At 42.7% G+C, this 27,855-nt stretch overlaps 3 protein-coding genes across 4 annotated transcripts in view; 1 reads left to right on the plus strand and 2 right to left on the minus strand.

The window, feature by feature from the left end:
• The window catches only part of LOC128761008 (E3 ubiquitin-protein ligase UHRF2-like), a 31,899-nt gene extending 15,847 nt beyond the window's left edge, over positions 1-16,052 (plus strand). Inside the window, exons 4-16 of one of the 2 annotated variants that reach the window (XM_053868847.1) lie at positions 3,712-3,930; positions 5,119-5,228; positions 5,296-5,482; positions 6,056-6,179; positions 8,449-8,556; positions 8,987-9,091; positions 9,152-9,258; positions 9,325-9,487; positions 9,560-9,697; positions 11,439-11,673; positions 11,741-11,889; positions 12,687-12,785; positions 13,674-13,965. In XM_053868847.1, coding sequence (XP_053724822.1) covers positions 3,712-3,930; positions 5,119-5,228; positions 5,296-5,482; positions 6,056-6,179; positions 8,449-8,556; positions 8,987-9,091; positions 9,152-9,258; positions 9,325-9,487; positions 9,560-9,697; positions 11,439-11,673; positions 11,741-11,889; positions 12,687-12,785; positions 13,674-13,820 — 1,891 coding nt within the window. In that variant the 3' untranslated portion in view covers positions 13,821-13,965. Of the gene's footprint in view, positions 1-3,711; positions 3,931-5,118; positions 5,229-5,295; positions 5,483-6,055; positions 6,180-8,448; positions 8,557-8,986; positions 9,092-9,151; positions 9,259-9,324; positions 9,488-9,559; positions 9,698-11,438; positions 11,695-11,740; positions 11,890-12,686; positions 12,786-13,673 lie in introns of both variants that reach the window. The other variant, XM_053868841.1, reaches the window with a different exon arrangement.
• A 1,156-nt stretch (positions 16,053-17,208) lies between these two features.
• On the minus strand, positions 17,209-21,013 carry oaz1b (ornithine decarboxylase antizyme 1b). Its single transcript, XM_053868873.1, is given in 7 exon segments — positions 17,209-17,485; positions 17,547-17,632; positions 17,797-17,969; positions 18,034-18,120; positions 18,122-18,176; positions 20,341-20,531; positions 20,845-21,013. Coding segments are annotated over 6 exon segments (657 nt in total). The 5' UTR covers positions 20,466-20,531; positions 20,845-21,013; the 3' UTR covers positions 17,209-17,354.
• A 1,714-nt stretch (positions 21,014-22,727) lies between these two features.
• On the minus strand, positions 22,728-25,315 carry ptcd2 (pentatricopeptide repeat domain 2). Its single transcript, XM_053868862.1, has 10 exons — positions 25,195-25,315; positions 24,962-25,054; positions 24,489-24,618; positions 24,268-24,385; positions 24,124-24,202; positions 23,971-24,062; positions 23,458-23,571; positions 23,320-23,394; positions 23,145-23,258; positions 22,728-23,066 (listed from the first exon to the last, which is right to left on the minus strand). Exons 1-10 carry the CDS (start codon positions 25,301-25,303, stop codon positions 22,845-22,847), a joined length of 1,146 nt encoding a protein of 381 aa, XP_053724837.1. The 5' UTR covers positions 25,304-25,315; the 3' UTR covers positions 22,728-22,844.
• Between the last annotated feature and the right edge of the window lie 2,540 nt (positions 25,316-27,855).

A 27,855-nucleotide genomic window follows, 5' to 3' on the forward strand; every position in this document is an offset into this window, starting at 1 on the left:
CCCTTCTGTCTCAAGAGAGACACAGCCTCGTGCAACACAAACATTCACACCACATACACTTATTGTCCATTACCGGCTCCCCAAAATTCTACAACATGGAGAATTCAGTGAGCCTCAGAATTAGAGCAATATGTTGAACCATATTCTCAGGAAATTTGGTGACATTTTACACATTTTCTGTCTGTGTATTTTTATCTGGTTTATACTATTTTCTAATGTGCTTTAAAGATTTTTCTTTTAATGAACAATGTGAGTTATAGTTTGCGTATCTCTTTAAATGGTTCATCTGATCAGATTTCATTTGTTTCTTAAATCAGGGGCGCCTGTATTATGACTGTTTTGGGATTGATGAACTGGACAATTTGATATTCTTTGCTGTTCTGTTGTTCAAAGGATTTAAGTTTGAGTTAAATCCCTTTGGGATCGCAATCTTTTTTCTCTACGCCCCCTGCGGTCTGCGTAAGTGACATGCTATTCGATTTTATAAGAGAAAAAAATAAAAACACAATACATTGGCCTGTCGTGATAATAAATAAGTGAATTAAATGAAAGCTAATAATTTTGCTGCCCTCAATTCATTGATTTCCTCATCTCCCATGTCCTACTGCAGTCTATCTTTGCCCACTGACGGGAGGGTTCACTCTGCATCGGTCTTGCACTTATCGCTCGGCGTATTTAATGCACTGCAGAATGATCAGAGTGATCCTTCCTGTTCCTAATGTTAGCATCAGTTGTCTCCCGATGGCGGCAGTCTTTAGGTAGCAGTCTGCATGTAGAGTGACTCACGAGAAGCACATGGCAGTGTTGTAGAAATAACGGGAAATAAACAAAGCTAAAAGCCAAATATTTTGGCTTCAAACCTACTGAGGTAGAACACAACAGCGTAGAAAAAAAACTAGTTTATATTATCGTTATTTTTAAGGATATTTGACAGTTATTCAAAATACATGTTCTTAACAATGGTAAAAATACTGATAATAAATGAAAGAATTATATTTAGTAATGCGCTCGTGTTGTTATTGATGCTTTACCATTAAATTAGTGGTTACTTTAGTCTAAAGATATAAAGTTATCTGCAATAATTGGAATAATATAATAGTGGGACAGTTAATCGTGACAGGCCTCTTAATAATTTTATTAATTTTTTCTTACAGTTTAATTTAATCTATGCATTATTTTGGTTTCCTTGTCAACAATTTAATAATAATGTAATTTTAGCTATTTTACTTTCACTCGTATCTGTTGTCATTGATCTTGCTACCGTAAAAATCTTTTTTTTTTTCCATCAACTGCCAACTACGTGTCGGGGCAGGGTCTTCCAATGGCTGCCGAGACAATCGCCCCTGAATATAACCTTTTTTGAAAAAGAAAATCTAACAAACTGAGATTGCATTCTGAGGGTATTTGTAAAGTCTGTGAAGGAAAGTCGAATTCCTTCTCATTTAACTAGCCTATTGTTGTCTGGTAATCCGGTTCTGTGGATCCAGTTTTAAATGTGACATTCTTATTCTCTGCATGTGTGTTGCTTGTATCTGACCCCCACCCAGCCTAAAACCACACTAATCCCCTAAAAAGGAAAAGCCTGCAGCGTGCCCAAGCTCCTCTTCCTGTCTTCTGCGACTCATTTCGGGCAAACGTTCACAAACCCATCAATATAGAGCAGTGGATCGTTGAGGTGTGTCAGGGCTGGCAACTATTTCAGTCCAGCTCAGTGCAGACTTTCTCTGCCTAACGATTCCCGACCTCCAAAAATGCATGCATACATTGTGCACTCATGCGTTCCCTCCTCTCCTCACCCCCTGCTGAGTGTGGGGACCCCATTCTCCTGACCGATGTATATGCTGCTCAACAACAGCACCGTGCACAGTGTGTTTGCCACCATGAAAATGCATCAATCGACAAAAAGACAAAAAAAAACAGTGAAGTGGAGTGGCTTTGAGATGATTGGCAGACAGGAAACAGAGATAATTAACCTCAGAACATCCAGCTAAAATGTTCGAGGAAAAGATGCTTGTGTAGGAGGAACATTAATCTGTGCTGTTGCAGTCATCCTCAATATTCACGACTCAGCATTATGTAATACGCTGTAGATTTGTTTTTGTGCTTAAACTCGGTGTCTCTTCTCTCTGCTCAATAATACACCGTTTGCTTTAATTCCCTCTTGGTTCTACAGCCAGAGCGTTTTACTGCAAGGTGGTGAGAGGAGATGCCAGAGAAAACAAACAAGATTTCATCGAATGCTTTTATGGATAAACATATTTTGCACCCTCCGTAGACAAATAATATGTCATAGCAATGTGAGGAGTTTTGCCAATGTTTTTTTTTTGTTGCGGCCATTGAGTACTTCAAGATTCATCCTTGTTTGTCCACACAATAACTCACCTGAAGTTTTCAAGATATTGATAATGGGACTGGGATCAGGTGACTGCATTTTGGTGCTCCATTTGGAGCCACAAGTCTTAACGTTTTGTCACTGATGTCTCAAATGCTTAAAATGAAATGAAATAAAATAGCTGTCCCACAAAATGGCTGCAGTGGGTGCAGGTTGTTGTTTCAACCAATCAAGGTTAAACCAAACATCTGTCTAAAGACTGCGATCAGCTCAATTATTGACCCTGGTTGTAGATAAAATAAATGTAGGAAGAAAACATTGCTTATATTAAGTTGCATTCTGAATGTAATAAAAGTGAGTTAAATGTAGGTGTAAAAATAGATTTTATTTTTGAATTCTGATGATCTTCATTTAAAAGTACAGCATGAGTTTCTTCCTTTTGATTTGCCAGTAGATAATAAAACACATCAGGGTTTCTGCCAGGATTTTTTGAAACTGTTGCATCGCTGCCGCAAAATATGTAGGGGAAACACAGTACATGTGACTGTGGAGGACACAACTTTAGATGAGTTGAAAACATTGTAGTACACTTCATAGTAGCGTAAATGACACTGTATCACTCTCATAAACAAGAGGCACGCTGATAGTCGAGCTGACGCTCTGAAGAACCTTGTGTTTGTAGCGTTACTGACTGCACTGTCAACTCTGTTTTGGGGTTAAATTGTGTTCTCATGAGACAGTGAGTGAGAAGGAGGGAGTGTGGCCAAGTGCTCTAGTATGTTTGTATCTTCATGTCAGCTTCGTCATAATTTGCTGGAAGTGCAAACAGAATGAGGATGAGTCAAAATGCCGCAAGCTATTGGTTTCCAAGACAAGAAATATGATGATGAAGTTATCTATGAGAAAATTTAAATGCGAAAACAAAACATATTGAAGCAGTTCAAGTTAAGAATAAAAGTTGTAAATGTAGGTTTTACAACTGTTTATATTTTTTGTATTATTAATTCATCTTGACTGTGTTGTTAGCACACATTATTGTCATTTATGTTTAGAGATAAATATGAGTAGAGGGAACCTGCCCAGAGATTGTTTCTCTTTCTTTTTCTTGGAGCCAGCCCAGTCAGGAAACTATGTTTGACAAGTTGAGTCAGCTTGGCATCAACAGCCACAACTAAAGATGATTTGTGGTCAAGTAGTTTTGCAAAGAGAACATACTGAGGGTAATGTTTTGTTTATTATTGGATCACAACAGTCACTACACTAGGCCTAGGTTGAGATTAAACTGTTTTAAATAAGTCAACTTGCACATTATTGATGCTCTTACTATGATTCTCTGTGTAATCTGGTTGATAAAGTTGCAATTCCTTTTCTCCCCTCAGCTATCCAGAGAACGGGTTGGTGGCGATACGGCCCATGTATGTGCGACCACGTGCCAGGAGGACACTGCGATGGGACGAGCTCTACGTGGGCATGCACGTGATGGTCAACTACAACATGGAGACCCCGGAAGAGAGGGGCTTCTGGTTCGATGCAGAAGTCCAGGCTCTCAACCAAACGTCCCGCACCAACAAAGAGCTCCGAGTCAAGATCCTACTGGGGTAATGTTTCCTGCACACAACTCACTCCAAGATTCTGTCCCTGCCATCACCTGCAAACTATTTAAAAAAAAAAAAAGTGTTTTAATTTATGAAGGAATGAAGGATGAAGGAAGGAAAGCTTTCATTGCAAAATGAAACTTTAACTATGAATAAAAGAAGATAATTATCATAAATACATAAAACTGTGAATGAACTGAGGTCTATTGCCCCTCTCTGTTTCCCATGTTATTGTACTACCATGACCACTGAGCCTATGATTTTTTGTGGCTCATAACGTGCAGGAAGAATAGCACATGAATCTGACTTTTAATCTTCTTTTGACTTTTGCATATCATTCTTACATATTGAATTACATCGGCAACCTTTTCTGATATCTTGTGTTTCTTATAATTTTTAAATTATTATTTTAATCACAAAAAAATTCAGTGTTTCACCAACACTTCATTTACTTCCATTTGTTCCTTTCACATGTTTTATCTTTTAATTTCACTTATTTCTAATTAAGTTACATGTCATGCTTCCCATCATCTTGGCTTGTGTAAATGGTTTCTTAAAATAGAGATGACTCTAATGTGTTGAAACACAGTTTCTGTAAGTATTTACATATGTGTGTGTGTTTACTTATTTTGACTCTTTCATATCGTGATTATTGATTACTTATTTTTCTTGCCAAACAATTTCATATGAGCTTCTAATAGTGTGGAGTATTTGTAAGCACAAGTTTTCTGTGTTTTCATTCAATATTATTGTTTGAATTAATCCATAGTAACATACTTGTTTCTTTTCACTGCAATTTGGTACAGTGGGATGAGTAGTGGTGACAAGTAGTGATAGGTTTCATGAAACAGTGTCCTGATTTTCAGAGGCCAGCAGATGGCACTGTCTGCTGTACAATGTTTGGACTAAATCAATAAAACCTCACATCATTTTTTAACCGAGACCGCCGATTAGTGGCCTCTGAAAATTAGAACACCGTTTCACTCGGCCTGCAGCACTGTCATGATACCTCATCTACCCATCACTAGTGACAAGTGGCTCTTGACGTCAGATTTGAGAAGCACTGAATCTCGGAAAAACGAACTGGACAGAAATGCCAATTGGTGACTAAATTATGTTGCTAAATTTGGCGTTTTCTATAATTTGTTTCTTCTTGATCTAATACGGTATTTCATTCTCTCTTTCTCCCAGAGGTCCAGATGACGTGATTGCCGACTGTAAGATCCAGTTTCTGGAGGAGGTCTACAACGTGGAGAAACCTGGAGCTCCGCCTCTCTCGGCTGCAGATGGACAGTTTAAACGTATGTTTAAAAGCATATGGTGGCACAGCAGAATCCAGCATCTAATGTCTCCCCCAATCACATTTAGGTAAAAGTGGACCTGAATGTAAGCACTGCAAGGCAGACCCGGATTCAGAATGTCGCTTCTGCTCCTGCTGCGTCTGCGGGGGGAAGCAGGATGCTCACATGCAGCTGCTGTGTGATGAGTGCAACATGGCGTTTCACATCTACTGCCTCAATCCGCCGCTGTCCACCATCCCAGAGGACGAGGACTGGTGAGTGATGACCGCACTGAAGATCAGAGGGGTTCCCTCTTTCTACAGCTGTAGGCATCTCCCCCACTGCTTGAATAGTTGTTGAAAACACATTTCTAAGTCAGCAGTCATTCTTACATTGACCCTGAGGTCACTACCTGTTCCAAAATTACAAGAGATAAAAGCTTGTTGTTTGACATTTCCATCGGGTTTGTGTGTTCTTTCATATCCTACCTATTGGGCATCCCTGCTACAGATATTTGAACAAGGTAAATAACATCAGTGAGTCTTGTCTGTTGCAGTGAAACAAGATGAAAATAAAAAACTGCTACGCTAAAGGTAATATTTCATTTAACTAGTCGATAGTCGATAAGGTGATCGTAGACTGTTCACATCAAGGTTCTTTGGTTTGTGTTGTGGTGGTTTATTGTATTCTCATGTGAGATGAATAACCACCTCAGACTCGATTCCAAATCGTAGTCCCCAGTGTGACTGTGAAACATGTCAGCACACCTATCCATGCATAGAACTGCCATACACACATACACCTGCCTTTGCTTTTGGACATTCACACTTATTTTTTCACTTCCGCAGGTACTGTCCAACCTGCAAGAACGACACCAGCGAGGTTGTGAAAGCAGGAGAGAAACTCAAAGCCAGCAAGAAAAGAGCCAAGATGCCATCGGCGACCACTGAGAGCCAAAGGGACTGGGGAAAGGTGAGACCTACACTTGCAAAAAAGAGAAAGAAACACAAGAAGGTGGCTGAGTCTAAGTAAGGGTTCCACATATTCAGATTACCGCTCACATATGAGATCAAATGGAATGTTTACCAATGTGATAGAAAACCATAGTATGACTTTCTCACATTTTTGTTTTGATTTTATAGAAGTAGTTGATGATTAGCTGTAGTTCTTGATACACCAAATACCTCTTAAAGTTAGATTAGTCTGAAGTTTATCACTACCTTTAAATTTCTTTTTATAACAACTTTAGCACATTTTTATTACTGACAAATTATTTTACTATAAGAAAGAATGTAGTTGATTCACCGCTAGTGTTGCTCATTAACTCTTAAATATTACTTCCTTATTCTGTACTTGGCTGGAGCATTATTTGTCTCCCTCTCCTTGCTTGTTACGTTCTTATTGTATGTTTACATCGTCTGCTTACTTCCCCACACTTGTTCCCACTTGGCTTTCGACCCTGAATTGTTTGTCTCCGTAGCACCTCAAAAACCCTCAAGTCATGGGTCTATCGTTCCACTGTTGCTGCCCTTCGTCTTTGATATGTTTTGCTGTTTGACTTCCCCCTCCCCTTCTATGTGTACTCCCAACTGTTCCCTGGCTGTGTATCTGTTTGTTTTGACTTGTGTTGTGCTTTTTTTGTTTTTGCTTCTTTATTTTGCTTTGTACGATTTCTCAATCCGCTGCTGCTGTTTTTCAATATGCTCCGCAAATAAATTTCATTGGACTTGCTGCAAGACTTTAACAAACTGTGTGGATTATTGCTTGCTCTGTGTGTGAGTGTGTTGTTTCATCATCTTTTTCTTCCAAACTTGCATCCTTGCGAGTGCAGTGATCTGTCTCTTTAGAAAGCGCTTGAACTAGCTTTAGCTTGCTTTTAAAGGAAGTTGAAAATGTTGAACCGGAATTACCTTTTTATCTAGAGATACTAGCTCAGTGTTGTTCAGCTCAATTTTACTTGCCAATGTTGGAAGGAGTCCAAAGAGTGACAGTTTTTCCACACCTACCTGGCTTTGCAACGAGTCCGAGAGAGTTCAAAAGCCAATCATACTGCTCTTTTCATAGACGATCGGAGAACTCTGATGGTCAACTTTAATGGAAGTCTTCTAGCAGGAAAGTGTCCTTTTGTCAGGCTAAGGGGCAGCTGTAAGAGTCCCATTGCTGGTCCCCTTACAGGTATAGGTCAGCTTTTGGTTATGTTTGGAAGAAGGAGACATACAACCAGTGAAACAAGAGTCCAACAGGTGGAACAGAAACACAAGCAGGATATCATATACACCATACAAACTTGCCAGGTCAGTCATTAAAACTTGGGTACTCGAAGAAGGAATCCTCTTAGAAGTGGGGTTGGAGCCTTACTGCCACCTAGGTAGTAGATGAGTCAAGATGAGGAAGAGGACCAAAAATAGCGCATTTAGAGGTGTCAGGAAAACTACAAGCTGTGGGATGAGTCACCAAAGCCTGAGTCCACTTTGTAGTCCAAGGACGAATCCCCGTGGGAAACCTGTTTGTAGGAAAAGTCCACCATGGTGCACTGAGAAACGGGGTTCGTAGGACTACAGTTCTTTCAAATAGCACTGAAGCAGCATACAGCCATCCAGACATTATGAAGCTCCTGCCACAGGAAGAGCAGACAGTCTGCTACTGGAAAGAACCAAATTTATATACTGATGCCCCAGAGTCCAGATGGAGTGGTTACTAATTCATGATGTGCGATGAATGAATCATAGCAACCCGAACCAATCACTGAGGTGCCATCAGATCTCATGAGTCCTTCCTCGTGGATCGCTATATGTTTGCCAAACAGGCGTTTATGTTAAAGTGGTGTGTTTTAGGAGAGTGATTCACAATAGTGGACAGTTTATGACCCTAAACTTCCTGTGGATCTTAATTGCAGGAGTCTCGCTGTCTCCTTGACACTTAGCTCTGCTGTGTAATCTGGGCAATACCATTAAGCATGACTGAGCCACTTTCCTGGAAGAGAGGATGGAAAAATAACTACTTTTTTTTTTAAACTTGAATGTTCTTTTCTGCCGACTAATTGAAAGCAGCTTTGCCTGTGTGTTTAAGCACATTTAACAACTGTGAGTCATGCAGTCTATAAATTATCTCAGGTTTATACTGCAATTCGAATGCTGTCTGTAAGCCATTTTCAAGCGAAGCTACCAGACATTTTCCACCTTTTAGTAGGTTACTTTTAGTGAATAGGTCTTTGATATTTTTCTGTCTATCTTAATTACAGGGCATGGCCTGTGTGGGGCGAACAAAGGAGTGCACAATTGTTCCTTCGAACCACTACGGACCCATACCTGGTGTACCTGTTGGGACCACCTGGAAATTCAGAGTTCAGGTAAGACGCACTGCTGTGAGATGTGCCTTATCATGGTTCTGCTTCTGACTAATAATATAGCAATGAGTTGTTGCCAAATTGAGAAATTTAATCCTCATCCTCCACTGTACTTATTTGTATGTTAGTTAATTTTAAAATAATATTATTTTCCAACTGTTGTCTTGTTACGGACGTGTTCCACCAGAGGGCGTCCATAGACAGAGAGGCGTTAGGCGGTAAACACATCTGAAACATCAAATGAAGGATTCCATTTTACTTTCTGTTATAGGCAAAACATTACTATCAGCAAAAGATTAGGTTATTGCTATTATTTCCCATTGCACAAAAATCTGACTCATAGTGTGTGAATGAATTTACCTCAATTCACCTTTCTCAGGTCTTTTTTTTATTTCTTTGAATTAACATTGAAGCAAGTCCTTTTGTCATCCAGGTGAGCGAGGCTGGAGTTCACAGGCCTCATGTCGGAGGTATCCATGGGCGAAGTAACGACGGCTCATACTCCCTGGTTCTGGCTGGAGGCTTTGAGGACGAAGTGGTGAGTTGTCTATTCTCGTTTCAAATTTCTCTTGTTCTCCAATAACGTCGTGTTCCTCAGGACCGAGGAGACGAGTTCACCTACACCGGCAGCGGAGGGCGGGACCTCTCAGGAAACAAGCGGATCGGCGAGCACTCTTTTGACCAGACCTTGACCCACATGAACAGGTATTTAAGGATGATAAGAGGGAACCACTCTGATTTCAAGCCCACTGATTTCTTTTAAACCAACAGAGCTTTGGCGTTAAACTGCGACGCCCCTCTGAATGACAAGGATGGAGCCGAATCCAGAAACTGGCGAGAGGGGAAACCTGTGAGAGTCGTGCGCAGCTCCAAAGGCCGACGTATCAGCAAGTACGCTCCCGAAGAGGGAAACCGATATGACGGCATCTACAAGGTACCATCGGCCCAAATGTAGTCTACCATGACCTCAGACGTCAAAACATGTCTGTTGATGTCCGCACTTCAGGTGGTGAAGTACTGGCCAGAGGTGGGGAAGTGCGGCTATCTGGTGTGGCGGTATTTGCTGAGACGGGACGACCAGGAACCAGCACCGTGGACCCCTGAAGGACAGGAGCGGATAAAGAAACTGGGGCTCGCAGTTCAGGTGAGTCAGAAACCACTGTGTGGGTTTCACAGAAAATATTGAACTTTGCTTCTTACTGGTGTCAATGTACTTAAAAGTCCAGCTTGTTTGCATTTGTGTCTTCCCTGCTCAACAACTACAACGATTAGTTGATGTCATGGACAACAAAAATTCGTCAAAATCTGTGCGTCAATGCGTCGTGTTGCTGTTGGTGTAAAAACACACGGGCCGCAGGATGGGCATTGAGAGCTGGTTTTTATTCAAAAGCAGTGAGAAAATATCACATTCTCTGGAATCATTAAGATATGTTAATTTATGTTCCTTGAATTGATTCCTGACTGAGGTCCGACTCCAACTCACTGCAAAATGAAGCCACACTTTTGAACACTACGACCCGGAGGAGTTGCGCAGCGACGGGTCGTAGTGTTCAAAAGTGTGGCTTCTTTTTGTTTGCGAAGAAAATGCGTGTCGAGGATGAGCAAACCCCTTCGCCACCATGGTAGAATGATGAAAGACTGTTTGGTCTGTAACGCCACACACACTCGAGCTAACAGCTAGCATGTCAGTTAGCACGGAGCTAACTTGTAAGAGGAGATTGATTTGTTTTTAATGACATCACACACGTCACATCTGTGCTACTAGAGTGATTTTTTTTTTTTTTTACAGTGATGTAGTGAAGTGTCCTCGGTCTCACGCCGCCTTCTAATAAGATGAACAGAACTAGGGAGCTACACTGAACACATCCTTTTTGATTCTTATTCAAATAAGACCTTTAGATGTGGATGTTGATCAGATATTTTGTATGAGATACATATATGAACATTGATGATTTTAAATTCTTCTCAAGGACCAATAAAGACCTCTGTTTTAAAGAACTGGGGCTCTCTGTAAACTGGTTTATGCTTCATGCTTCACAGGGTTAATACATGTTCCTGGATGATGTGGCATTATTTTAATATACTTTTTTAATAATGTATGGTGTCTGAGTATCACAGTGAGATGATTTCAGCAACTTTAGGTTCAACAGAAATTCAAAATAGGTCCAAACAAAGGTAACCGTGATTAGTCAACTCATCGAAAAATAATGAATAGATTAGTCAACAACGAAAATAATTGTAAGTTGCAGCCCTATCAACAACTAAGCTCTCCTGACATCCATTCTCTGCTCGACATTCTACTCATGCAGCTGCGCCGGAGGCAACAGAAACATGAGAAAAAAAAGGTTGTTGCATGTGATGAGGTGAAAATGAATGAGTAAAGTTCAGGAAGGGGTTTACCGGTGCAGGCATTATAACATGATTGTTAGATGACCTGTGCTGTTCTGATCTGGACCAGGCTGAAGGAGCAGGTCTGGTAGCACATTTCTGAAGTCTGAATTAAAATGTTTGCTGACAGTCACATGATCACTGCACTGGAAACAAATGACTAACTGAATTATCATATTGTCACCTTAAATAAAGTTAATTTTAGCGTGACTTGGACATTTGGAGTTCCATTTAAGCCCCTTATGAATCAAGCTGTTCTCCGGACGACGCTCTAATCTGCAATCAGGACATACTACCTTCAAACAGTGAGAATTGAATTGCATTTATGTAGCTTTAATAACTTGCTCTTGTGGATTTGTTTTTGCTTATGATCATATACCTTTAGTTCATGAATATTTAGTCTTTTTCTGCTCATAAGGTTGGTGTCCATTTTATTCTAAGCTGTTCCAACAACCACTTGGATCCACTAAAGCTATAGATTTTTCTTCCGCCTTCAGTATCCTCCGGGCTACTTGGCAGCCATGGCAAACAAAACAAAGAAAGAGGCCATCGCCAGACCTGGGCAGGGCGGCCGGAAGCCTTACAGCGGGAGGGGGAGGCCTCGGAAAGCACGCAAGAGTAAGGACAAAGAAGAAGACGAGGAGGAGGAAGAGCCCAGTGAGCACCTGATGGCCTGCATCGATGACGACGAAGTGGAGAGCGACGGGGATCTGAAGCCGAGCCAGGAGAGCGGTGGGCTTCTCTTCAAATGTGGTGCGTCAGGTGCAAACAGCAGTTCATGTTTGTGTTTGGTGGCCAGAAGTGTCGCCAGCGGAGGAGCCCCCGTCCAAACGACCAAAGGTGGAGGAAGCGTTCCAGCTGACTGAGCAGCAGTTGAAGCTGATCCAAGAAGACACGGCCAACAAGAAGCTGTGGGACGAAGCCATGGAACATCTGGAAGAAGGACCAGTAGGCTTCTCTTCACACTGAACACTCCATTACAGGCTCATCACCTGTTTAAAGCTGCCAACTGTGCCGTGTTTTTGGCAAAATGTACTCACACAAGTGATGGGAAACTTTTTAAAGCCACCACAATTGAACATGATAAATTGATTCAAATGGAGGGTTGACTTCTGTGCCCTGTTTATTAAAATCCATTTATGAAGTATTCATGCAAGCACAGTGAGGCCTGGAGGAAAGTGACAGTGGTGCTGGTGGCTACATTCTAGTGTTGATAGAAAGCCAATATGGCTTCCCTGCTTGCACAACTCCACCCAACATAACACCTCAATGTCAGGTAGGTGAGGTGATCGCCTGCTAAGAGATAAAATCGTGTCGACATTTCTTGCTTCACAAAAATTCTGTGACCTGTAGGGGGCATTTGCTTCGGTGACTCTGACCAGGAGGATGAAAGAAGTCAGTGGATCTCTGATGATGTCAGAGTACGACAATGTCAGCCACTTTTTAATCGTTTCAGTCGTGAGCAAGGATCCATTGGGTGGGACCTGACTCTTCTAACTACCTTAAAAGACGCTTATTAAACTGACTTATTTCTTTCTTTAATTTTCTAGTGCAAGAAATATACATTAAAGTATTATAACTATAAACTTCTAATGCCGATGAGATTGGTTTTGGTTCAGTTTGTACCTACCTTTTCGCAGTTTACTGGCTGAGGACATCTAGTGGTGGAATAGCAGATTGCACCTGAATGCAGTTCTCTCCCTGCTGCACTCATGAATGCCTGTTGTTTATGTTGGGGTTGACAGAATTTCGTGAGCAAGATGGAGCAGATCTTCATGTGTGTGTGCTGCCAGGAGCTGGCCTACCAACCCATCACCACCATCTGCTCACACAACGTTTGCAAGGTACTCCAAACTCCGAGTCGCGTGATATCCTGTGTGTTATTTCTCGTGTATGATGGAGGTTTGAGTATCTATTTACTTGACTGATGACCAACGTTACTTCCTTCATGTCATGAGCTGCAGTCTGGCCTGCATTTTGTATTTATTGGTGCTATCATAAATAAGAAGGACCTAAGGGATAACTCAACTTAGGACTCTTATGCTGACATTCCCACCATCGCTTTTTACTGAAAATGGTGTTGAAAGGCAAAAATCGAACGTGGTCATAGGAGGATCTCAGCAGGTTGAATCACATAGTTTAGGTCGTAGGTTGACTCAGACATTAGATTGTACTTGCATCCATTTTGTGTGGGCTTGTTATGTTGTCTACGACAGCGTTTTTCAACCGGGGTGCCGTGGCACGCTAGTGCGCCGTGAGAGACTGTCAGGTGTGCCAGGGGAAAATGATCCAATTTCACCTTACAGCAGAGCTAACGGCTAACGCGACGGCTCGCTTCGAAACTTTATTGATACTCATGGACTGTCAAAGTTTGCTTTGTGGTTTTAAAGTTGGCAAAATGCACAAGAAAATAAATGCGCTCCAAAATGTGAAGAGAGAAAGAATAGTTGTTTTTATGAAGCAAGTTCAGGCAAAGAAAGAAGGATTTGTCTGGTAACTCCAAACTGCAATAAAATCATGCAAAAGAGAAGTGATAAAATCAAAACAGTTATTTAAAGTAAGTAAATAAATAAATAAATAAATAAATCATGATATATGTTGCCATATCGCCCGCCCCTTTCTGGACACATTTGAAACAGATACATTTTCTGCAATCTGACCTGCAACTTTTCTGTGCATACTGTGACAGTTGCGTCCCCTAACTGAGTTTGACGTGCTCTTGCTCTCCACAGAGCTGCCTCCAGCGCTCGTTCAGAGCTCAGGTCTACACGTGTCCCGCCTGCCGCCACGACTTGGGCAAAGACTATGTCATGACCCAGAACAAGACGCTGCAGTCGCTGCTCGATCAGTTCTTTCCCGGCTACAGCAAAGGCCGATGAGGTCGCGACCAAGTACCACACAAACACTCGCACATCGGCATCCGTTCTGTGAATATCACGTATACTGTCACCAAACTTTGCGCACACGTTCTGTAACTTCCTTGCGGGCAATTGTTGATTGCGTATACAGCCATTTATGTAAACAATCATTCACACACAAACAACCTCAGTCGGGTCGGACCTCATTTGTTGAACTCGGACTGTCTCCATTGACATCACCAGCCGCAGATTTAAAGTTAGTTTTTGTTTTCGCCGCCTCCACAGACGGAAATCGACATCAGTCAAATATTAGGGAAGGAGTTGACTGCGCTTGTTTTCTATTGAAGCACTTAGATCCCTGCCAACCAGAGCGAGTTTCACCTGACTGCAGACTCATTATCCTCCTCCCTGGATGAATCCCAGCTCCTAATCTGACAACAAAGAAGCACAGCCCCAAAAGGGAAAAGGTCCTTAAATATGAGAGAAAATGCCTCTTTAAACGCTGACAAAGCAGTGTGTCTGGTTTTCCTTTATCTATCTCTCCACTGACATTCGCAGAAGGCACCATGCTGATGTTCCCGTGTTGCCAAGCAACCAAAATCCACACTTATAAAATTTCTGCTTTTGTTTTATAATAGTCTCTGAGCGCTTCACAGCTCGAGTTCTGGCTCCAAACCCAGGTTTAGACTGAAGACCAAATTAGACTTCACATCTCTTCGGTCGGGTTTACTCAACCCAAAATGAAAAGGATCTTAAGAGAGTGTGAGATGGAGCTGTGTATCTTCAGTGTGAGGACAAATGAAGTGAAGGTTTGTTCACTAAGCAGCGCTGGAACTCAACTGCTCAGAAGACGTCAGTGGAGAACTGAGTAAAGTGGTGCACCAGCTGTTAGTGGCTGTCGTGTTGTTTAAAATGAACATGACGGTTTTAACTCAGCTTTTGGAGTTTCGCCAGTCGGAGTTGCGTTATCGGTAGAAACAAAAAAAAGATGATGTAGAATTTTAGTTGAAAGTTCAAAGTTTGAACTTGAATTTGGTCAATACATGAAGGTCACTAAATGTTTCAAATTTAGCGCATTTGTTTCAAATTTGATTCAAGGTGCCGTGTTATGGTTCTTTCGTCAGCCATTGCTTCAAATGTGAAGATGACTTGACTTGGTTCCTCAGGCTGCAATAGAACTTTATCTGTGTTCATGCATTCTTGGGTCACCTACACTGTTTGAAAAGTCCACCTTGATTTCATCTCCTTTGGCACTTCTTTCTCTTTTGTGTTTTATATTTAGCACTTGATGAACACTTTTATTAGAATGTAATGTTTTAGAGCATTTTAACTGCTCAGTACCACTTAATGTTAAACAATATCAATAAACAAATATCACTTTAACAAATAAAAATAAAGGTGCTTGTTTGAAACTCTGCCGATGTGCAAGTAGGTTGGTTAACTGTAATTTTTTCAGACAATCAAGCAGATTTATATACAATATGACATATGAAGTGTTGATTTATCACACAGGCTGTCGCCTCGCTATTGTTGACATTGACTTGCTTCATAATTCTCAGAGTTGCTTCTTGTTTTTTCTTGCCGTTTTATTAGTTGTTTCACTACAACTGGAGGTTTATTTGCCGCAATACTTGTTTGGTAGTTGCAGGGTTGGCAGGTTTCTACGGAGCTCAGAATTGAATCTGGATTTGGCTGCCAGCAGCCACACTGACCTTTGACCCCTCGTGAGAGCTATTTGTTAGTGACGGATTCTCATTGGTTCACGTGGAGGCCGGTTCATCAGAGACTCCCGTTTTCCTCGGTCGGCTGTGTTTGTTCATGGTGACGTTTCTCATTCAGGATTTTGTTTTGACTCACGATCAACCATCGTCTAAGCTAAATGTGATGTACACGACTTCCTGCATCGACTGGCGAGCCGGTAGTTCCTCTCCTCCGCTGTGACTGTAGCTTCGTCTCCCTGTGAACCAACAGTAACTGACCATCGTAGTCGTCTCGTGGACGCTTGGCTTCAGCGCTTCTTCTACTTCTTCTTCTTATTGCACTCTGCTGAAGGAATGTCTCATTTTGCTAATAAACCTCTCATCTTTTTTTAGTTTCCCTTTTCCAGTTTTAATCCCATTTTATGTTTTGACCTCAAATGTTCGCAGTCGCTCTGAGGAGTTCCATCGCTTCATGTTGTGATCAGAAATTTTATACATGTCATAATTAATACTTGATATGAAGCTAATAAATATTTGGATTCCACTTCACGTTGTTCTGGTTTTATTTACTGTGATCTGAGAACTGTGTGTGTTTGTTCTGACACACTTCTGAATCAAATGACTCCTATTTAATATAATGGAAGATTCTTCATAGAACCGATAACATAGTGTATTTTTCACTCAAAAAAGCGACGACTATAAAAAAAAATGTGATACTTCACGAGATCTCATCAATGTTGTAGCTCGATCGATTTCTTCTATCTGCATTGTTATGTTGACAAGCGTCGCTTGAACAGCGATTTAGTGATCCATTATGCAAAAAATATAAATGAAAACCTCTTTACATTAAAACACCGTGATGTCAATTTATGTCATTGTAGCATATATTTGTTTCAAATTATTAGAAAAAGATTATGGCGTCTACTGATACAACATACACTTCCGTTTGAGGGAGCATTGACGAGAACGCAAGCCACCTGATGACTTGGTGTGACCCGATTTGGAAAAAAAAAATGCTTTGACAAACAAGAAGTGAATTTATTTAATTTTGGAAGCCATTTTTATTCCTTTGTGCAGCCACAGCTATTCTCCTGCTGGACATTACGTCTCATGACACGCTTGAATTAAAGACATTTTCAGCTGACCCCGGACTGGACTAACTGCCTTGTTGGCAGGAGGAACAAATAAAGCGACATTTTTTTGTCAATTTTATTTCACTGAACCACAACAGGTACCACAAGGCAGGTGAACAACAAACTATCCTGAAAAAGTTTAAAAGGAATGCTAAAACAAATAAAAACAACCAGAACATCACAGCATTTTCTCAACTTCCAACAAACAAAACCTTCTACAATATTGTTGATACACATGGCAGATAGAAGCAAAAAAAAAAAAAGAAAAAGCACTTTGGATTATTGACTTTTCTTCCGCGCGTCGACATCCGTCCGCCTCTAATCTAGACACTTCACTAATGCAGCTATCAAAGTACCAATTATTGGGGCTGTCGCTCAGAAAGTAACATTAGAAAATAATACTTTTAAGAGGATGTTAGTGCTACAAACAAAACAAGACTGGTCCCGGTGACGTGTAGATTCAGAGGGGACTGACTCTGTGAAGGAAAGCTGAGTACCCGAGTGTAAACCTGGTGACCTTTCGGCTGAACATTCAACGAGGGACGAGTCGTCCACTTTCATCTCAAAAGTAATGTGACGAGGGAAGAAGGTGGAGACGTTCCCTCAGTGACATCCATGGAAGTTAAAGTGGGATGGTGTGGGGGGAGGGGGCGACACAGAGCTTATATGTGAGGAGATGGTGAAACAATGACACGAGGGGAGAAGGGGAGGAAACCGGAGGGCTACTCCTCGTCCGAAGAGTCCCTGTCAAAACTGTAGGCCATGAAGAGAACGTCGGGACGTGGCGGGACGAGGGCATGGCCCGGTTTCACAATCTCAAAGCCCAGAAAGCTGAAGGTACGCACCAGTTTAGCTGCGGAGACAATAGGCCCGTCAGACTTGCGCGAGGCTCCGGGACAGCGTGTCTTACTTACCGCGATCATCTCGGTTCTTGTAGAAGCATATGAAGACGCTGAGGACTTTCAGATGTTCTTCTGCAAACTCCAGGAGAGCAGCAAAGCTGGTGGAACACAACACAAACACCCTTGAGAAAATGTAGCTCAGATGTCCTCTCCGAGTTGGAAATGGATCAGAGCACAAAGATTGACTTGGCTCCGTCAAACACAAGCTAAAAATGGATGCAGTTGTCGTGGCAACTGCACAGCTGCTTTTATTTACACTCACCTCTCCTTGCTGCCTTCAGGAAGCGAGTCAGGAGGCATCTCCACATAAAGAGCGTTGCTGCTCAGGACGGCGTCCCACTGGATGGTCTTGGTCACGGTGGGACGACTTAGGAAGTGTAGTATCCCGGGGCGACCGCTACATGCTGGCTCCTCCGTCACAGTCAACTTAAGGTCCTGAAAACAAAGCAACCAACCGTGAGCATCTAGGCTTCCCACAGCTGAGAGCTCTCCAACTCACTGAGTAGATTGGCCGAGCTGAAGGAGTGTGATCCCGTGTGCCATTCCCTCGCCCACCTGGGATCTTCAGGGGTGGGAGAGGGGCATCAGGAGCACCACAGAGGCCCCGGACCGCGGGTACTACTACTACAGTGCAGGGACAACCTGGAGAGCAGAGCAGGGAGGACGTGAATGCAGGAAAACAGTCGCCTTACATTTCAAGTTCAAACCCTGACATTCTTGGGACTGTTCCAGCTTTGTTAGTGAAACACATTTTCTCCGGTTTCCTCCATTAGTTATCAGCAGGAGCCACAGCTCCCCGGGAGGAGTGGACGTAATAAAACAGACCACAGCCTCAATTATTCATGATTCATTTCAATAGAGCAAACATGTTTCCGTACAGCTCCCTACACAACTGTCCTGCACTCGATCACGGTCAGCGAGTGGAGGTGGATTGCACATGGTCGACATTACTACTGTGGTCCACCTGTCTCACTAAGAAAGGACTAGGACTCGACCTGTGTGAGCCAAAACTAGCTTTTTTTTGTTGTGGCTTAATGATTAAATCTGTGAGCATGTCCATTAAGACAAGCATCTTTAGCTAAATGTGAGTGACTGACTGATACTGACTCACACGCAAATGCCCCTCTGAATGTATCAAACTATGTTTTGCATTAACAAGATGGCCGCCAAGTTGTGAAGCTGCTTCGTCATCGCCAGCCTCACCAGCTTGGTTGCAAGTGGAGCGACAACCTCCAGCGTCTGCGGAACGCAGCTCAAGTCCCACTGTTTTTCACGAGCTCACGCCAATGCTCAAATATCTGCTCAGACTTGTTACTGTCTTTAAAGAAGCAGAAGTCCTCCTGCACTTCCTCATTTCTCTCAGTTGCTAAAAGAGCACACGCCTGTAAGGTTTTAGGAGATCCTTTCCACATAAACAGTTTGGTTTTTAGGCTCACAAAAATGAAACGCCCCGGGGGTGAGTTCCTTCCCCAATTCTTGTTCACACTTGCCACGATGAGCTCCAGAAACATCCATTAGGAGAACAAACCTTGGAATAAACCTCGAGTAAGAGGGGCCAATCTTACTGGTACTGAAAACCTCTAGAATGTCTTAAATATTAAACTGTCAAGTATTTCACATATGATCCAACCCCAAGCATCTGTTTAGATGTGGTGGACGGATATGTCCAAACAAAAGCAGCTTACAGGCCATCCATCAACCAGTCCTGCCTGAAACAAAACTGAAATCGTTTTATCACCATCAAACTGACATATAATGACTAGATGCGCTTGGCATTAAGTGAATTTAAGTTATTTCTAAGTGTTGCACTTTCAACAACCATTGTAGGACACAGGGTCACCAGCATGTGCGCAGGGATTACAACCAAACAAATCCTATTGATCCATGAATGTTCGAGCCCTGTGAGGCTTCACTAACATGATACACTCAAGTCAGTTTCAACATCTTTATGATTTACTTATTTAAGAGAGCCATCGCTCCCAAAGAATTGGCATTATCTGCTGATGCTACACTAAACAGCGTCAGAATCATGACGTTATCGACTGTTTATCTAAATCTACGCTGAAGCGCAGCTGCCATTTTGCGAGCGCGTCAAGTCTCGCCGCGGCCGAAAGTGACTCACTGTCGCTCCCTGGACACCGGTTACGTGACCGTTCTCGGCTCCGATGCCAGTTACGTAACAAATACTAACCTGTTCGTGACGTCAGCTCACGAGACCGAGGTCGACGCGAGCGCGTCATAACGATTTTTATCCGTAAATACCGCGTTTCGTGAACAACGAAAAATGACCAAATAAAGGTTTCCGCGATCATTAATTCATTCTTCGGTTTTTATAACCATTTATCACCGTTTGATGTGTGCTCCGAATTATTTAAGTGTATCTTATTGAAATGAGGAAGTCCTGTCACTAACAGCTGCCAGGCAATGGCGCACTTTCGGTGCTTCTTTATCGCATTTTAACGCCGCCAGTGACGACGGGAAACATGGTCACCGAGTGGCTGAACGAATGTTAAAGGTCAACGCTAGCGGCTTCGCTAGCTTTCGACATCAGAACAAGTTCGACGACGTCGCGTAAAATACTTCAGTTAGCGTTTCCTTCTGGTTTGTTCGTCATAATCCTGAGTATTTCCCATCATGGGTTTAGTTACACTTGATGTCATGAAGATTCTGAGCCAAAAAAACACATAAAGCCCTGTACGTCAACAGTGAGTTAAAAGGCACTTCCGCTCCTCGCAGGCCGTTAGCTCTTTTAGCTTAGCCACCCCTCCCCCACGGACGAGAGAGGTGTTTTTCTGCGTCTACTTACTTCCCGATCATGTCAGATACACCGCTACTTAAATCAGCCATGGTGTTTGGAGTCTGCTGTTTTCCTTCCTTCTCGCGAGCAAAGCAATGACTGTTGAGGATCCGCTGGAGGTTGGATTTTACCATCCGGCCTCGGGTAGAGACACGACGGGCTGACTGCTCTCCGCTCGGCTCGGCTGTCTAGTGGGGCCGCTGCGCACAAAACAGGCAAGTTAGATTAGATTAGATAGTTGCACACGTCCGGTGTGTGACACCTACACAATAAAGCAACAGGAAGTACTTGTGCAGCTGATTCGACTATTCTGTGACAATGAAAGAGTAATTTGACTCTTAAAATGTTGTTTCTGCGCATGATATTGTTTATTTAAATATTTATTTAAAATGGTTAAACCGAATCTGGAATATATATATATAGTCAAGTAAACCGTCTAGTATCTTCATGATGGGTATCTGTATTGTACTGTTTATAAACAAAATGTTTTCAATGTATGAAATACAACCTTACCTTCAGATCTGGGACGTCACAGCAATAAAAACAAAACTATGGTTTATCTTTTGTAAATACAATTGTCAATGGTTCTCAACCTGTAACAAGAGTTCATAAGTGATGACAATGAAGTGTCTGCACCTCGGGCAGGAAAGGTTTCATAAAATACTCCTTCTACAATGAGCTGGAACCCTGGCTTTAATTGTCAGCACTTTGATCAAAGGCCAATGATATTAAAGAAAAACAGAATTGCCTTTGAGGAGTCGAATGTTGACTGGGTGACTTTGTCGACCATAAAGGACAGGAGGGAGGAAGTAGAACAACAAATAACTGTACTATCACTCGGAGACCTCCCCAAGCCACTCATTTGCAGACATACTATTGTTGTCCAATTCGTATTTTATTTAATTCTTTTTATGACACACAGCAGATAGTGGCGCCACGGAATTATGGTTACTCTCCTTCTCTTTCGGCTTCTCCCTTCAGGGGTGGCCACAGCAGATCATCCTCCTCCATCTCACCCTGTCCTCTGCTTCCTCCTCTCTCAAACCTACAAACCTCATGTCCTCCTTCACCACCTCCATCAATCTCCTCTTTGGCCTTCCTCTCCACCTTCTGCCTGGCAGTTCCAACCTCAACATCTTCCTACCAATGTACTGGCTCTCTTTCTCTCCTCTGTACATGTCCAAACCATCTCCATCTAGCCTCTCTGACTTTGTCTCCTAAACACCTGACCACATGTGCTGTCCCTCTGATCTACTGCTTCCTGATCCTATCCATCCTGCTCACTCCCAGAGAGAAGCTCAGCATCTTCATCTCTGCTACCTCCAGCTCTGCCTCCTGTCTTTTCCTCAGTTCCACCAAACCATACAACATTGCTGGCCTCACCTCCCTTTTGGACACTTTCCCTTTCATCCTTGCCGACACCCTTCAGTCACACATCACACCTGACACTTTTCTCCAATGATTCCACCCTGCCTGCACCCGCTTCTTCACCTCTTTCTTATACTCTCCATCACCCTGGGCAGTTGAGCCTAAGTACTTCAAAGCTAGGACGCATAAATAACTTGAAGTAGAAATTAGTAGATAGAAAACCTACAAAATGTTGGTGAAAGCACATTTTGTTATAATATTCATAGGAAAATTGTATGTTGGAATAGACGAGAACAAAATGTCAGTTTTGTACCTATTTTAACCAGAGCTGGTCACCTGACCATGATATGCTGCCCAGTTTGTGGAAAAAAAACAAACTGCGGAAAGTATAGCGTTTTGTTGGGTAGATGAGGTTTCATGACACAATGTCCTGAATCTCAGAGGCCACCAGATGGCGCTGTCCGTTGTAAAATCTTTGGACTTGCACAACTAATGCAATGAAACCCCACGTCATTGCTATACCGAGAGCGCATTTAGTGGCCTCTGAAAAGTAGGACATGAACCTACAGAACACCTGTACGGGTATGAAGTCACGTGTCAGTCAGCCCATTTCCACAGTCCCGGCTGAAGGTTCCTCTGAAATATGTTGATCCTTTTTGATTCTGTCTACAAACAAACATCAGAGCAGAGCCATTATGCACACCTGTGCTTGGCAGCGGTTGTACGTGCACTTTTACCGAGGTAGATTGCTGAGCCTCAGCCAGCCAGGTTCAGCTGCTTGAGTTTTTTGTCCCCTAGCAACATATTGGGATTCGTCTCCATGCTTACTTTTGAGCCCAAAAATGTCATGTTTATTCTACAGTGTGAACCTTGTCACGATTTATAATGATGAAAAGTCTAAATGACACAACTGTATCTCAGCAATTCATTCACCAGTTTTCCACCGCTCTTCTGCGCTGCTGACAACCAAGAGGATTCATAACTCAAAGAGAGAATGAAAGGGACGCTCTAGGAATTAAATACCAACTTTTAATTCACACCCAACCCATTTGCAGACATACTGCAGCAGCATAGATTGATGGCACAATCGAGTGGCGTTTGTGACGTAAGCAAAGCGAAAAGTGTTCTTATAGGGACCTGGTGGGCTACTCTGACAGCAGCACGGTGCTGGGCAGCCTCACACTTCTCCTCCTGCTGCCCCTCTGGTCCAGGTTCAGAGGCGGTCTCCGCCTCTCATTAGAAGAGTGGCACAACATATCGTCGATGCTGTGCTGGACCACCTGACCCGACTCCTCCAGTTGAGAGAGGACCTTCTGCACATGCTCTTTCTGTGGTGTGTTCTCGCTCTGCCGTCTCAGCAGGTCCACCTGTGGAGCGGGTCGACACAGTGTCTAGAATGGAGAAGCGGGCATAGACATTTTGGTACATGGAGACACGCCGCTCACCACTTCCTCTGCAAACTGAGCCTTCTTAACAAACAGTGGGCTTTTCGTCTTCTGTGCAGCAGAGAGGACCGACAGCGCTTCCGCCGTTTCTCCCAACCTCGTGAGCATCAAAACCTGAAGGACGTTTAACATGAACTCCAAAGTTAAATGTTGATGTTGATTCCATCATACTCACCCTTAAATTGTGGCACAATCGACCTGACTTGTTTATGATCTTAGAAAAGAAATACTGTGCTCCTTCCATGTCATTCTGTGAACAAAAAAGACAGATTTTCAACGCTGTGTGTTAATGAGTCGGTGACGTGAGACTGACCTGTCGAAGTGCTAAAGCTACAGTGAAGCAGAACGCGTGTTTGGGGATCATGTGGCCCTTCGTGTGGCTGTCCTCCATCAGATCTGTGCAGATGCCGTACGCCTCCCGTGTGTTCTGGGAAACAGAAAAACTCTGTTTATATGGCACAGCTTTAAGTATAGAATAGCTGTAGTGTGCTACTGTCCTCTCTACATTCTCCTCATCCATCTCAATCAATCCTCTTCATGTCGTCATTCATCATGACTCTCAGGGGTTGTCTTCCTCTTCTTTGTCTCTTGGTCCAACACAGCCTCTATTCTCCGTGTGTCCAAACCATCAGTCCTCCCTAACTTGGTCTCCAAACTCCTCCTCCTGTCCCTCAGATGCACACATTTCTGACGTTCTCCTTTCTAGTCAATGCCACTGACAGCCTCAGCATCTTCACCTCTTCTAATACAACAGACAGTGTTTTCTAAAATTCTGGAAATAAAAAAATCAGCTGAGAAAATGAAGGTGTGAACTTGCTGATGTTACCAGCTTGTAACAGATTCCAGACGCCAGCAAGAGCGTGTCAGTGTTGAACCAAACTCCCCGCTTCTTCATGACTCGTAAAACCTCCAGCGCATCTGTGATGAACAAACTGGGGATTAACATGGAGCATGAACCCAATTCAGTCCCTGTTCTGACCTTCAAAAGAATCCTTCATGAACAACATGTCGAGGGTGATGTTGAAGGACGTTGTATCGTTGAAGAATCCTCTCATTTTCTGTGCAGAAATGCTGCGGTAAGATAAGCGTTTAGGAAGCTAAGAGTTAGGACGTAGAGATCCACCTCATCGGTGAGCACAGCTGACGCCATCCCCTCCAGACCAAACTCATAACACAGTCTCATGAAGAGAGGGCCGAACCTAAACTCGTCACAACCCATGTTCGTGTTGTCTGCGTGAAACCTGCGAGAGAGAGAGAGCAGAAACAATGTTACACGCTTGCTAACATGACAGGAGCCTCACTCCATTTCTACTGCGATGGTCGAGAGACTGTAAAGCCGTGGACCTGTAGATCGCCTTCCTGGCGACCAGCATGTCGTCAGCAGACTGGCACAAGTGCAGTAGAAGTTTGAGCTCCTCTTTCTGGATCAGCTCGTTTCTTTCCAGCCTTTGACTCCACAAATCGATGTAGCTTCCTGTCAGACAAAAATAAAAGCTGTAAAAAATGCTAATCATAAAGAGCTAATCATGAATTGTCTTGTGTCGTGTTTGTTTGGGGTCACACACACACACCCAATACGAAATTATGAATGGCATGTTTTGCACAGTAATTTCTCCATTTTGTACAGGCAAAATCATATTGCATATAACTTATATTAAAGTGAAACTATCACAGGGGATCACCTTGTCATCCAAACATATCAAACAGAGACCATAAGTAGGTGGTTTTCATTCGTGCATTTTATGAAATATTTTTGCCACACTGCAGTAACAAAAGCAGCAAAACCAAACAATAAACATCACATGAGAATAACCCACCTTCAGATCTGCTGGCGAGATGAGCCACTGCCAGCTTCTTGAGCTGAAAGTCTTGTAGTTTGATCACATCTTCAGACAACAGATACCTTTTCGCTGCCGAGAACAAACACAAGTCCATGAACTCAGGTGCATTTTCATGAGCAGCAAGCAAGCGCCTGTCAACAAAGCAGCTAAGAGCCTGTCAGACTGTATTTTTAAACTTGAAACATATAACGTGACGAATGAGGAATCACCTCCTGTTCGCTGTTCAAGCCAGCCCTGGTTCAAAACAGCGCAAAACTTTGCCACTACAGGTTCATGAAACGTTGACCGACAACATCTCACTAGTCCCCTCAGCGCCATATTCTTCGTTTCTTCTTCGTCTGCACCCAACGCAGCGCGACACAACATCGCCCTCTTCTGGTTATTTTTAGATTGTTTAAATGACGAAATAGCAATAAAGTTCAATCTTAAATCGTCAATGAACAACCCCCCCCCCCCAAAAAAAACAAAACTAAATAAATAATTAAATAAAAATAAAATTCCTGACTTTGTCCAGCCATCGTATGGTTGAACATCACAACATCTTAAATGGCAAATCGTAATGTTTTAGGATTATAATATGATGTATATTTTTTGATTCAGGTTTAACACAAAACTTTGCAAAATACAATATATGTTCAGACCAAAATGTAAATGTAATTTACAAATGTCAACATCAGCAGTCCAGAGTCTTTGGCAGCAGGTGGCGATGTTTCCAAATAATTAATTTTCATATAGTAGTTTATTCTGCATTCAAATTGTTTTAATTTCCAGTGTCTATGAAGTGATAGGAGGATCATATTATTGTGCACTAGAGTGAGCAGTTCGGTTGAGTCAGGTTTTCATTTCCCTGTGTTAACGGTGTAGAACTCGACTTGTTGTGATGCATTTGCTGTGAGCACGACAATGACCTCTCACACTGACCTCTCTGACTCGACTCCACCATGTTTTATTGATACTCGTTAGTATATTAAGACCTGACACTTTCACCCTCACCCGAAGGATTGAGACCTTCGGTGTCAGTCCCACTCAAGGTCTGCAAGAGCCAGTATGCAGTAGGAGACATGCAACTTCAAGTGCTTCTTGTGGTGCTCCTGGAGGTGTTTCCAGACAGGACTGGGACAGGGAGGCTCCCCTCCGTTGCCTTGGCAACAAGACCTTAGCCCGTGGAGAGATTGCTGGCTCAGCCAATCGCACTCAGGGTTGTGGATAATTCATGGCATCCTGAGGTGTGTGGCTGCTTTCCTGCATGTGAGCGGCTCTCACATGATCGTGTGCCCAGTTTATCTCCTCTTGTGACAGCGTCTAGTCCTCCAACATGGACCGCCCGCCCAGACTGCTGTTTCCATGGACAAGGAGCCACGCAGCTCATCTTTGATTTCATCGCGCGGGTGCCCAGCGGTCACACTAAAACTCCTCACTGAGCATTGGAGGAGATGAGTGATAAGTCACACACCTTCTATCTCAAACAAAGGCAGCACGAGAAGAATAGGATGCTAAGAGGAGGCCTCTTCTCCCAGAGGTGACACACGTATGACTGACATCTAATCATCCACCGCTCTTCCCGAAGGTGTGTGACTCACTGATGATCGCAGCCGAGCAATTCGTGGCTAGTTGGGGCCCTAACTGAAGACCTTTTGGCCCTTATAAAAAAACAAAAAAGTACAACATCTTTTATGTTATATCCAATTAAGAACAAGCTGTTTAGGAACACTCTGCATGTTCAGTAAATACTTTACAAAGTAGAAATTTAAGCATTCATATATACGGCAACGTTATATGTTTCCACTGCTCCCTTGCCGGATGGCACCTGGTGAAGCTTTGTCCCCGAAGATGACCCTGCCATACAGCATAACCCGAGCTGGCAGTGGAAAATGAACAATCTTATTGTCTATATGAAGTGAATTTAGTTACCACTGCAGTAATTCTTGCTTATCCTATCACCGACAAGCAAAGCACTGTTGGGCAGCAGTGATGGGTTGATGAGGTTTCATGACACAGTGTCCTGATTTTCAGAGGCCACTAGATGGCACTGTCTGCTGTAACATGTTCGGACTTGAACAGCTAATTCAAAGAAACCTCACATTGTTTCTAAACCAAGCGCCATCTAGTAGCCTCTGAAAATTACAACACTTAACCCTGCACTACTGTTTCATGATACCTCATCTACCCATCACTAATAGTACCAGGTGCTTCGCTCGTACCTGACATTTTTATTGGGTTTTTTTTTCTTTCAGATTTTTAAATCGATTCCCATCCCTATATTTTACACAATTATTGTTAATCATTTTGGGATCTTTGGGTAGCATTTTAGCATCTGAAATGATTTTGCTGTCCTTGGAATGCTTCAAGGAATTCTGCTGTTTAGTGAAATTTGTCTGTATATATTTTTATTGTATGCAAATCTGATGAAAAGTCGAGGATTAAAACAAACTTTGAAAAGTGGATGAAAGTCATTTAAGTTAATGATTCTGTTTTTAAATTTAAAAGGAAGTTCTGCTCAAAACAGCAGGGGTAGAATGAATTCTTATTGTTAGAGATGCATTTCCGAGTAATGTCTGTGGGAGGAAATCAGAGCGCGCCGAGCAATCCCTTGAGCACAAAACTATAAAATTGACTGATATAAAGCCGTCATGATTGTGCTCTTCCGTCTCAGACTTGAGAGTGTGGTCGTGCTGCTTCAGGTCTGTTGCGGCTCCTCAGGTGTCAGATGAGACCCTGGCGTGATAAAAACAGCCATTTTCTTGTTCCTCGTGGGAGTCGTGTGCTGAGGTGTGATATGAGACTGAAGCGCAGGTGCAGCTGGATTAATGAACGCAGTGTTTGTGTTTCAGGATTTAACAGTGCGACTCAACAGTTTCGTCACAAACTGA

The sequence above is a fragment of the Synchiropus splendidus genome, chromosome 1 (genome assembly GCF_027744825.2).
Source record: "Synchiropus splendidus isolate RoL2022-P1 chromosome 1, RoL_Sspl_1.0, whole genome shotgun sequence".
In the NCBI taxonomy this organism is placed as follows: Eukaryota; Metazoa; Chordata; class Actinopteri; order Syngnathiformes; family Callionymidae; genus Synchiropus; species Synchiropus splendidus.